Genomic DNA, 12,996 nt, shown 5'->3' with positions numbered 1-12,996 from the left:
TGTTTACTCGGAGCGCCAGGCAGCTGCAAGCTGTTTGGCCTCTCTCTGTTTCTCCCGCTGTTTAGGCCCATTGCCATAGAGACCGCACCACCGTCTCCCAGCGGCTGGAACGATGCCCCGGGCTGTTTTGGTTACATTCACACAGCGAATGTAAAAAAAAAAAGAGAAACGTTTTTGCACCATCGCTGCTGCAGTGTCTACTCAAGTTAGTGTGGTGCAATGAGTAAGAAAGCGAGAGAGAGAGAAAGAGAGAACATGGTATTCAGAGAGAGCGAGAGAGATGGTGAGACTTAAAAAGAGAGATAGATGGGGATGGGGGCGTGCAAGAAGCCAAGAGCATTACATCATTGCTGGAGTGGAGTCAGAAGGGAAGGATATGAGTCAGTGGGCTGACTGTGCCTGGCTCTCTCTCTCGCTCTCTTTCTGGCTCTCATCTCGCTCTCTCTCTCTCTCACTGAAGTGGTAGTCAGGCCTCTTACGCTGAAGTCACTTCAGTTGGGCATGTAGAGATGAATGTATGTGCTTATAGCACCATTAAAGCAACTTTATAATGTCTCCAACTTACTATGATTATGAAATGTTAATGTTTATACTGTGTTTAGGACAGCCGTACAAAGGCTGCATGCAACATGTATTGCTTATGAAAAGGCTTGAATTGTGTAGAATCTGAAAATGTTCTAAAATTCTTGGAATTCCCTTCTAAATTGTTCATTGCATTGTATATCACTATCCAGAATCGAGAATCTTCTAGAAAACTTCAATATTTTTGCTTGATTTTGTATAGAATAGCATTGAATATACAAAATATATATATATATATATATATATATATATACAATGCCCTGAATATGTTACTAGAACTCAGTCTAATCTTCAGTTGAATGTTTTAAATGTTTTCTTTTAGATTTTATCAGTTTAAAATCACATAATTCTATTTAAACACAAACTGAATTAATTTCTGAGTAAACCATTCTCAAAACCATTCTTGCGTAAATGATTGCATTAAACTGTTTGTGACAATTTACATACAGTAACAGTCATTTCACAATGATTTAAACAATTCTGCTTGTGTTTCCTGAGTAAGGCCCCTGATATTCTGTACTAGAATGTGTTATGTATTGTAAATGCTTGAAAAAGTCACCCTATACACAAGGAGAGTATAAAGTAACATCTTAAAGGGGTCATATGACGTTGCTAAAAATAACATTATTTTGTGTATTTGGTGTAATGCAATGTGTTTATGCAGTTTAAGGTTCAAAAAACACATTAATTTACACATACTGTACATTATTGTTGCTCCTCTCTGCCCCACCTTTCTGAAACGCGTCGATTCTGAAACGCGTCCAAGCTCATCGTTCTGAGAAGCAAGGCGTGCTCTTATTGGCCAGCTATCCAGTGCGTTGTGATTGGCCGAATGCCTCAAGCGTGAGACAGAAATGTTACGCCCCTTACCGTATTGTGATGCCGTGTCCCGGTGCTACAACACAAACACAATAAAACCCATTACAAACGAGGCATTTGTTGCATTCAGTGGGGACATAATTACTGATTATAATGACTTATACTGTCTTTTTACGCGTCGCGCTGCATCGCCAGACTGTCCTTGCAAAGTTGGAATTGTAGAAACAGTCTTTGAGCATAGCTGGTAGGCTACTCCCAGGTTCAGGAAATAGTCCTCTGTAAAATGCGCTGCATACACTCGAATATTTGGGTTGAACTGTTCTGGAACAGTGTTGTAAATACAACTTAATCACTGATTTCTAGTTGTGTCCTCTTTTGGAAGCCCAAACAAAGTAGTTTCGCTTTCACAACGAAACACAGCATCTCCAGTACATGGCGCTGGTGGCAGCAACAATACTACAGTGAGAATGAAAGTCCCGCCCTCTTTCTTTGCGTATAGGTTTGGGCGGTGTCATGCAAATCTCCCTACACCGTGACGTAGACATGTGGGGGCGTGTTTGAAGGAGCCGTTTTAGGGGGGCGTGGTCGAGTCTTAACTTTTATAAAGAATATCAAAGAGAATCTCTTTGGTTTTGAGACTTTAGTCTTTGCAACTTCAGGGATCTTATCTATGCACAAACAGTTTGTAACACTCCAAAGAGAAAGGAAAACTTGGAATCGCATCATATGACCCCTTTAAACTCTCTAAGTCTTGAGGCTCTCTAGGAAGGTCAGTGATGTTGGGTTTGGTGTCTTTTAGCTCAGAGAGAAAATGATAGTGGAGGATCCTGCTGAAATCGAGAGAGAAAAAGAGAAAAGACAGCGAGGAATAGAAAGGGAGGAGTGATGTCATGCTGGAACAGGGAGACAGTGTGTGTAATGTGAGAGGAGAGGGTCAAGATTGCACTGTGTGTGTGTGTGTGTGTGTGTGTGTGTGTGTGTTTGAGTGTGTACATATGCCCACCCCTCACCCTCCGGGGGACTTATTATCCCCTCTGAAATGACAGCCTGTCATTAATACAAAATATACACTAGACCATACAAACACACTAACACACACAGACAGTCATGCACTTGATGTACACCCACATGAGCAGTAATTCTGGGTGTATGGAAAGTTTTTGTCTTATGATATTTTGCCCTTTCATAACACGTTTATTCTTTATTCTCTGTTGACACACACTTTTTATTTCTCTCTCGCTGAGGAGCAGGTGAGTGAGTTTGACAGGGAACCTGTACAGCGTCTAAAGCGTCTTTCTTCCCGTTGGCCAGATTGAGCTCTTAATTAGGACCGTTTCCTGTTCGCTGAGTTTTAATGTGCAGCAGGACTGGCCCGCAGAGAGTTGCCCCGCTCTCTGTTTCTCTGTTTCCCACTCTCTTTTCCTTCACCTCAGTGGTAACAGGCCAAGACTATTTTTTTCTTCTGCCTATGTTGGCTGAATGGTGGTTCAGAGTTGAGCTGTGGCTGTTCACCACAATAATGTAAATCCTTTTTCATCATCTAAAAATTCCCTTATATTTGTTTTACACCAGAAAACAAAAGGAGACAAGCTCAGGCTGCCTCTGAATATGCATACAGTACTTCTCTTCTATAAAGTAGAAAAACAGTTTGTGAAATGAGTAGTATGTCTAAGTTCATAGTATTCATAAAACCGTATGCAAAAAGTATCTGAATTACTTACTAATTTGGCCGAGATTTTAAAGTGTGTGTCCAATGGACCCACAATACCATGGAAGAAGAGTTGTGAATGGCAGATGCAACATGAGAAAATGACAACATGATGAATATAGTATGTCTGGATTACATTTATATTGCACACATTTATACTTAAATAGAATGTAGTGACAAAGTAAGTAATTAAATTCAAAAGTCTACTCAGACTGTATGCGATTTTGGATGCAGTTTCCGTATTTAGTGGCGGTTAATGAGTGCAGGTTTTGTGCTATTAGCAGAATGCTAATGTTGTTAGCTTTTTACTTTTTTTGGCTAAGTATGTTAGATTGAAGCAATAGTTCACTGCAAAATTAATCTTCTGTGAAATTATACTCGCGTTCATGCCATTTTCACATACTGTCTTTTGTGGAACACAAAAAGAGTAATTTTACCTGATATCCTGACTTCACTACAATGAAAGTTAATTAGGGCTTTCAAGCTCCCCCCCCCCCCCCAATATAACAAAGTCCAATAAAAGTCGTTTTTATACACTATTTCAAGTATTAAGAAGCTACAAATATTTTTGAGAAACCTGTTGTGACATCTTGACACTGCCTACTTGAATATATGTAAACGCAAATGAGATTTGACAGCTGAGAGGAATATTTATAGAAAATAATTTCAGTTTTGGTCTGTTCCTCACACAATGCTATCAGATGGCAATTTTTTATACAAACACGAGGAAATAGATATTTATAGTAATTTATTGTTGGTTTTTGTCAATTTTGGTACTTGACTGCCTCACTTTCATTTATGGAAAAGAGTAGTTTTCACAATAAAGTGAGTTTTATTTAGGGGTGAACTATTCCTTTAAAATATGAGCCAAATCTCAACTGGGTGTGTATATGTGTTTCAGAGATGTGAGGTTGTTAAGCGTGTGATGGATTGGAGTGTTAGACACAAATGACAATATGTCAGAATGTTAATGACCGTATGTGCTTGTGTGTGTGTGTGTGTGTGTGTGTGTGTGTGTATGCGTACACCGTAATCATGCAGTGTAAATGCTGCTATTTAGGCCGGATAAATACAGGTATTTGTTCAGGTGGGGACCCCCTGCTTTCCCTTTCAGCAGTCCGTTGGCTCTCCAATCAGACCGAAATAATGCTTGTCATCTGAGGCTAAAGGTTATTCAGACAAGCTGCGTTTCTCCACACTGTGTGGTAGTCCAAGTCCGTAGATAGTATAATGGTGAAGTTGGTGAGTGCTATATTTGACACATTCTGCCTAAATATCAGTGCGGTCAGGGGAGGTGGAGTACTAGCAGCTTCTTGTCAACCCAGAGAGGACGTTGGGTGGTTTGTGTGGTTAAAACTACATATTGTGTGCCACACCTGAGGTTCTGTTAAGTGCATTACCTGTATGAAAGAACGTTTTATAGATGTTGATTGTATTATGCTATTAAACACTCTCATATGTTTGCAGATTCCACTAACTATGAGAAAGATTTGTAACAAGCTGATATGTCAAATTCATCTCGCCATCTTTTTTGTATTCATCCACACCCACGCTTTTATGGAAGAATGCAGGGTTTGATCAGCCTTAAGGCAAGAGCCAGTAAACCTCCATTGAGAGCTTCCAGCAGAATGTCTCTTGCTGGGAAAGCCATTCTGCCTCTCTGTGCATGCCTGAATACTTCTAAAAGGGATAGTTCACCCCAAAATTTTAATTCTTCAAAGGGTCAATGACGTGACGCTATTGATTTAATAAAAAAAATAAAAATAAAAAAACAACAGGCATTCATAACTACATTTCAAGGTCAGTAAATGTCTTACAATATCAGATAAATAAATATCAGTGCCTTTTATGTAAAAGGCGAAGTTGCTGATATTTATGAATTGATCATTCATGGTGTTTGTGAAAAAATAACACTATTCAATCATGTACACACATGTATTTAAGGTGTAAAGAAAAAATAATAATTTTTTATGTAATTATTACACCAAATTACATTTTTAGAGCCATTTTACAGATGTTTTCAGGATGTAAACCTTTCTTGAAAATGGCATATGAATACAAATAGTACATTTCTTAGAACTTGGTATGTTATTTTTTGGTATGAATGTTATTTTGGTTACACTTTATTTTAAGGTCCAATTCTCGCTATTGACAAACCATTAACTACAACTTTTGCCTCAATAAACTCCTAATTTGCTGCTTATTAATAGTTAGTAAGGTAGTTGTTAAGTTTAGGTATTGGGTAAGTTTAGGGATGTAGAATATGGTCATGCAGAATATGTGCTAATAAACAGCCAATATGATAATAATAGTCAATAACTAAGACACTACTTAATAGTGAGAAGTGGTCCCTATACTAAAGCGTCACCATTATTTTTAACTAATTTTTCAAAATATTTTATCATAGACACTTTTATATGAGATTGCCATTCTATATATTACAACATATTTATATTTTGGACATTCTGCTTAAATAGCTCCTAAACTTACAACACGAGGATGAGTAAATGCTAATAGATTTGTAATTTTTCTGTGAACTATACCTTAAATAAGACCGAATGAGGCACTGAAAATTCTTAGGAACTATGACAAATTGAAACGAGAACTGAATTCGCCGCCCGTATGGTACAATTTCCTAATAATGGCAAATGGGTTTTTCTGACGTCATTTTTCTTCTGAACTTTGATCTGATGAAACCAGTTAATCTAATTTTTCCTTAATTTTTCTTTCTTTTTTGGTTCTCTTTCTTAGGCCAGTGCCTGGTTCCCTTTCCTCGTTGTTGCACCTGAGGAACAGACAGCGACAGCCACTGCCGGCCTCCATGCCTGGCACATTGCCTGACCCGACTATGCAAGGATCGTCTGCTGTTCTGATGCCTGTGAGATCATAAATAAACCCACAAACACACACAATGCATTTACACTTCCCAGTCATGGTTTCCTGATGCCTCTGACAACCAAAACGCATTAATACACACACAAACTCATCTTTCATAGACCATTCCCATGCTTTTCTGAGCGGTCTGCTTTAACTTAATGTCTTTTCCAGTGCTGTGACCCATATCAGTGGCTGTTTTATCAGGAAGCCCATCAGCAGAGGTGTAATTTTCTACCAATGCTCAATCTGGTTTAATTCTATTTCAGATATGTCAATAGGAACCTGAATGCAGGCTGAGGAGGAGTGTGTGTGTGTGTGTGTGTGTGTGTGTGTTTGAGTGAGCTGCCCATATCAGGGTTCTAATGACACGACACATGTTCTCATTGTAACATAAGCCAGTCCATGTTGGCTATGGAGGTAAAAGCACAGAGTTGATTAAATTAAACTAGGACGTTTTTTTCAATCTCGATTGACATCCTAGGAAAGGGGTGCCGGGTGGGGTGATATTTTTAAACCAAATATTCCTCCAATAATTACAGCGGACTGCTGCGCTTTCACCCTGCTATAGGTCATCAGGGGGTTGGAAAGGGGGGTCGGAGGGAGATCTTGGGTTTTAGTAATGGGACCCCCAGTCTCTCTCAATCTCACATACACACACGCATTGAAAGTACCATTTTACAGTTTGTCTCACCTTAAACTGAGCGTAAATCACCTGAACGCGCTTTGTATGAGTGCAAACATCTAAAACCTCAATTTCAGTCTTCGTGCACATTTAATTGAGACTTTCTGAATTAAGACATTCTGTCTTTCTCACAGAACTGAGCTTTGGTTTAGTTTATGGTCTTGTTAATAGTCCTATTTTAAGCTTCACACTTCTGCAGAATTCAGCTTCCTCTCTTAGCTTGTATTTGACTGCTGCTTTTCTGCTTACACACACAAAACCACACATATATATTTACCTACCTATCCAAATAAGACTTTCTAAGATGAACTTTTACATATAAAGCTTTTTTAAATACTAAAATATGACCCTAAACCTAAAATAACATTAATGTTATATTAATGTAAATAAAAATATAAATAAAAAAATTTAATTAAACATGCATTTTAAATTAAAAACATTTAGATTAGAAATAAATCTTAATGAATTAACAATTTTGATGTTTCTAAATGAAGTGTATATATATTTTTTTTTTGCTAAATTGACCCTAAACCTAACATCATTTATAAATAAATAAAACCTTTATAATAAATATTTATGTAATAAAAACCTATTGATATAATATAAACCTATAAAGTTTTAGATTATGAATAAATATTTAATTATTGCTCATTTTGGTGTTTATAAAATAAAGAAAATGTATGTTAACCTTATTACCACTTTTTTACCACATTTAATTAACTTAATTAACTTCATAACATTTTTTTTAGCAAATCTTTCTCTAAAGTAAAGCGAATTCCATAAACCTTAAAAAAATGTATTATTATTATTTTAATAAATTACTATTCATATTATACATAAAAATTAAAAAGTATGTTTATGAAACATATTTTACATATGAAAACTTTAAATATAAAATGTTTATATTTTGCCTCAAGAGAAGATTTAATCATTTAACTAGTTAGGGTTAGCTAGAAGAAGTAAGCTTTAACTAATTCTCGTAACATTTTTCTGTAATTTTGCCACCAAATCTTTAGGACGTACACTCACATTTACACTGTAGCTTGCTTGTTAATTTTTATTTAAGTTGTTTCGAGCATTAATGTGTTTGATTCTGAAGTATTATGTTCACATTTGTGTGTACAGATGGAGAGGCAAATGTCTATGGGCTCCAACATGATGGGCATGCAAGGCCCCGCCCACAACAGCTCATGCTCCTCCCCTCATGTTCCATCCATGCACTCAGAGGCAAAGCTGGTGAGTCAGTCTCTCTCACACACACACACACACACACACACACACACACACACTCGTGCATATTTTCCTTCTTGCCTACCCTGTGTGATTTGATTTGAGTTCATTTTTATCTTCTGTTATTGTTACAGAACTAGTCACCCGTGTAAGATACACAACACTTGCACGTATAAGCACAAAAAGACTTTTCCCTCTCTCGCTTTCTGTCGCTCAAAAACATATGCACGCACACACATAGACACACACTCACTTCTTTCTCTTTTTTACTACAATGTATGCCAGCTTGTCTGATGTATATCTCGATGCCCTGAACATACACTTGTGCCTCTGCTGCTTGTTAGCACTAGTTCAGCATGGAGGTGATCTCATCAGAAACAAAGCAGCCAGTCAGAGCTCTCAGAGACGGAGAGAACGAGAGAAAGAAACAGACTGGTGGAGAAAGCGGGAAGGAGGGTCTAGTAGTTTTCTGTTGGAATGGAAAGAAAAGGAATATGTTTTTTTTTTTTTTTTACACATTTCATCAATATGTACCGATGACAAACTGATTTATAGCTCTCTGGTAGCTATGAGAATGTACTAAACTTGCACCACACGCAAGCTGTTAGTGGATTTGACTGCTAAAAAATCAAAACATTGAAAATAATGCACCATTTTAAAAATTCTGTCATTATTTACTTACATTTGTCAAAACCCTTTATTTCTTTCCTGTGACAAAAGGAAAAATTTACAGAATGTTCTGGCTGCTTTTTACATACAGTGACAATAATGATGACGAGAGCTCAAACTATGTCAGAAAGGTGCCTTTTTACTTATAAACTACAAAAAAAAAAAAAAACTGTGAAATTAGTTTAAAAATCAAAATAGAGCATAAAACCATTCATTTACGTAACATAAGTAATAACAAAAAAGGAAAATAAAATAAACAAAGAAAGAAAGAAAAAAGAATTTTTAAAGAAAAGTTGTCACACAGGGAATTCTGGGAATGTACTGTAAATTTATAGTTTTTCCCTGTTAATTATGAGATCACTTGTTCTTTTTAACTTCCAAAAACTGTGAGTTTAGCAGTATTTTACTGTAAAATTATAGGAAATTAGATCTACTATACTTTTTCATCAAATATAGAATTGACCAATAACCATTTTTACAATGCTTTACCATTAAAATAATTATCATTATTTACAGTGTGCAAAACCAATGCGTTCAGTCAAGATGCGCAAAGTCAAGTGCAAACATTGCTTTGTGTTTTGAAAAAACAAAAAACAAATCAAATGTTGAGAACTTAAAAGTTTAAGGCGATCAGCTTCAGGAGATTTTTGAGTTTTCTCAAATTCTTGTTTTCAGTTTTTACAACTATCTGAAGCTGATTGTAAAAAAAAAAAAAGTTGAGAAAACGTAAAAGTTTAAGGCAGTGTTGCATCTAGTACTTTTTTGTTCCACAATGAAAATCCTACAGGTTTGGAACCACATAATGATGAGTAAATGATGACAGAATTTGTATTTTTGTGTGAACTCTTCCAGGACTATTACATCCGTCTGCCAGGATTTGTACAGTTACCAAAGATCCCGTTTAAGTATGTGGCTGCTCACACGTTTTAGTTGAGCTTCATAGCGGTGGCAAGAGGATCAGGAAGACAGATTTGGTAATTAGATTAAAATCCACTAATTATACCATGTAATAATCCGGTATTTGTGGATTTGGAATTGGACTCAGGAGGGAGTTAATTATTTTGCTCTGAGAAAAAGGGGAGCGCAGACATTTCGAGAAAGGAGGAGTACAATACAAACAATACAAGATAAAAGACACTGAGAGAGAGAGTGTCTGTACGTCAAAGCATGAGTGATGATTCTGATGGTGGAAAGAGCGTTCGAAGAGCACTTAACTCTCTCTCCTTCTCTCCGTCCCGCTGGAGATTGATCGCCATGTGTATTTTTTAATCCTTTCGTTTGTTGCTATGGTAACGGGCAGGGGGAGCATAATATTACTTTAATGTGCAGTCTTATCTGTCCTCTGGCTGGACTCCAGGCACATCCCCCCTCTCTGCCTCGCTCTCGGCCCTGATTGTAATTGAATTATAAATTCCTTTTTTTTCCCTTTTGCTCTGACACATGAAACCATTTGTTTTAAGCTTTCAAGAGTCACTAAAACAATCTTATAGGAAGAATTAAACAAAGGTCACCACGCCTTTGGATGATGGATAATTCAATTATCTGTAAGAATGCAAATATGTAACAAACAAACAAAATGCAGTTCACATGTACTTCAAATTAAATCTTAAAGCGATGAAAAGAAAGCTACCAGCATCTAGAGTGTTCCAACAGTCACTCCACAAAAAACTGAGATTTTAAAATTAAGATTATTATTGTAAAATAATATTAATTATAAAACAATAATTATGAATTATATTATTATAGTACTAAAAAATTATGTATTAGAAAATAATTATCTAAACATATTTTAAACATGATAACATGTAAGGTCTTAGAAAAATGACATTTAACTGTGTGTGTGTGTGTGTGTGTGTGTGTATGTGTGTGTGTGTATATATATATATATATATATATTAGTTAAATGTCATTTTTAAGACCTTATATATAGCTTTTCATGTAAAAGTATCAAGTATCAGTATACATGTATTTCATGTATCACGTTTTAAGTATGTTTAGTGTATAGTGTAATATAATAAGACCTTTATATATTTTTTGTTTTTTCCCCTTAAGTTTAATTAAAAATTAAATTTTCCTCCTTAAGTTTAATTAAATTTTTTTATTTTTTATTTAGCTAATTAAAAAAAGAAGAATTCCCCCCCCCCTGATTGGTAATAAAAAATCTATATATTTTTTTTTTTGTAAAAACTATGGCATCCACGCTTACCCGGCTGGGATAATGGTAAGCGTTGCTATCAGGTGACCTGTTCTGGGGTGATCGGAGCCATGTGTCCCCCACACGGCCCGGCCCTGCCCGGCCCAGCACAACCCGAGTGTGGAGCTCCAGCCTTAATCTCATTATACAGAGATGTTGACTTATTCCAAATGGGAAATATCTCCCCCAACTGTAACCTCATACCCAACCCTCAGCCACAAGAGAGAGAGGGTCGAACTAGAGAACATGAAGAAAGCGAGAGACAGAGGAAAGTGGAAGTCTGTGTATGTGAGAAAGACAGTGAGAGAGTGTGTGAGGTGATAGTAGGTTGGACGGTGGGTCAGTGTGTGTGTGTGTGTGTGTGTGTGTGTGTGTGTGTGTGTGTCTGTGTGTGATGAAGCCAAATTGATTTTGTGGTGGGCCACGGGGTCTCCGGTGAAAAAAAAACCTGCTAAAAGTGCTTTTGTTCCCACAGGACTGCAGTCAGATCATCACACACACACACACACACACACACACAGAGTGCCGTGCTGTCTTCATACTCTGTGGTTAAGGTGTCATTTATCTCAGGCCAGATGTGGATGAGCAGGCTCTTGTGTTTGTGGCTGTTTTGCTCTTGGGCCGAGCAGCAGAATATTTATTATTAATGAAGTCACTGATTATACGTTTCAGATATCCAGTTGTTCGATGTGCTGGGCAGATGTAGTTGCTCCGTTGTTAGAGTGGGAGTGAATTACAGTATAATTCTCTCTCCATTTACTCTTGATATATTTTCATAGACATATACTCAACAACAAGCTAGATAACAGAAGAGCACATGTGCTCTGTGCCCGGTCATTTTGTTTTTCCTCCACATGCCGTGTTTTGATACATCTAAGTTCTGGTGTCTGTGGAAAAGGAAGCACAAACGCTCTTATCAGAGAGAGGAAAAGGCCTGTGTATGTGCCAGCTGAACCCTGTCAAACTCAGTGCGGATCCACTTTCAGTTCTACCACTGTTTTGGCATGTGCAGGCTTTCGGGAGAAAAGTCCCTATGAGTTTTTGGCAGTTATACACTGTATACAGCTTACAGCCTCCTTTGAAACATTAGCATGTAAATATTTGCTTAGAGCTGTAAACTAATGTAATAAAGGGAACTGTGAGACAGAAAACGAGAATATCCTTTTAGTGCTTTTATCCTTATAGTGTTTTGGACTTGATTTTGAGAAAAAATACAATACATAACTGGAAATAAGTGGATATTTGATTGTAAATAACAGGTTTGACAAAGCCGCTTAATTCCAGTGAAGACAAGTTTTGAAATGTAATATTTGCATGTGAAACAGTGTGAGAAAAATACGGGACTTGATTGAAATGTGAAAAATGACCAATCTATATCAGGATAGAGACAAAAAAAAATGGCATAAGTAACATTAGATGTAAAGGAAAGTTCTTCAGGAGAAGGAGTGCGTTTTTATTTATTTTGTTATTTTTTTAATAAGTTTTTCTCTTTGCCTGATGTGTTGAAAGTGTTACTTTTATTTAAATATCTATTTTTTTTTTTCATGTGATCTAAATTTTTTTCAGCGATTGTTATGCATGTTTACTATTTTTTTTTAAAGCTGGTTTATCTTTACATTTTTTTTTTCCTTTTTTTTTTTTAATTAACAAGTACAAAGACAAACAAACAAGCCAGGAATGTGCATTAAGAATGCAAATAGAGTTTATTTTTTATTGCATATTTAAAATTAAATTGACCTGAAAAGCAAATTAAAATGTAAAAAAATTAAACTTAGTAAGATGTGTTTACAGTATTGAATATAAGTGTATTTTGTGGACTTAAGTGGACTTTTCCCACGTGTTTTAAGTATAAATTCCACCAAATATATCATTTCATATTTTTAAAAAGCCATTCTGTGCATGGAAAGAAATTAAAAAAAGAAAAAAAGAAAGAAATAACCTAATTATGCAAAGAATCATTAAAATGCATTGAGTTTAATATTTGCAAGGGTATTTTCTTATAGCTGTTCCAGACAAGTTCTCGTGACCAGGAATTGAAAATCTACGACTTCTGCTTGGAATGTTAGTCTCACTATTCATGCCAGTGACAGTTAAAAACAATCTGTGGTTCTTTGTTTTATCATGGGGTAATTATCCGTTGTTTACATTGTTACTAAGGATGATAAATTTGTCACTAAGCGTCAGACTAGGTGGTGAGCTTTTTTTATGAGATAAACAATACTATATGTTCCTGCT

General features: G+C 36.3%; 1 protein-coding gene across 1 annotated transcript in view; it reads left to right on the top strand.

The window, feature by feature from the left end:
- The window catches only part of creb5b (cAMP responsive element binding protein 5b), a 72,156-nt gene that overhangs the window by 26,493 nt on the left and 32,667 nt on the right, over positions 1–12,996 (top strand). The window contains 2 exon segments of the mRNA XM_058747485.1: positions 5,861–5,987; positions 7,794–7,904. Of these exon segments, the coding sequence (XP_058603468.1) occupies positions 5,861–5,987; positions 7,794–7,904 (238 nt within the window).

Source organism: Onychostoma macrolepis, chromosome 16, assembly GCF_012432095.1.
Source record: "Onychostoma macrolepis isolate SWU-2019 chromosome 16, ASM1243209v1, whole genome shotgun sequence".
NCBI lineage: Eukaryota > Metazoa > Chordata > Actinopteri > Cypriniformes > Cyprinidae > Onychostoma > Onychostoma macrolepis.
Note: the sequence above shows the minus strand (reverse complement) of the source record. Positions and strands in the feature narration are given on the sequence as shown.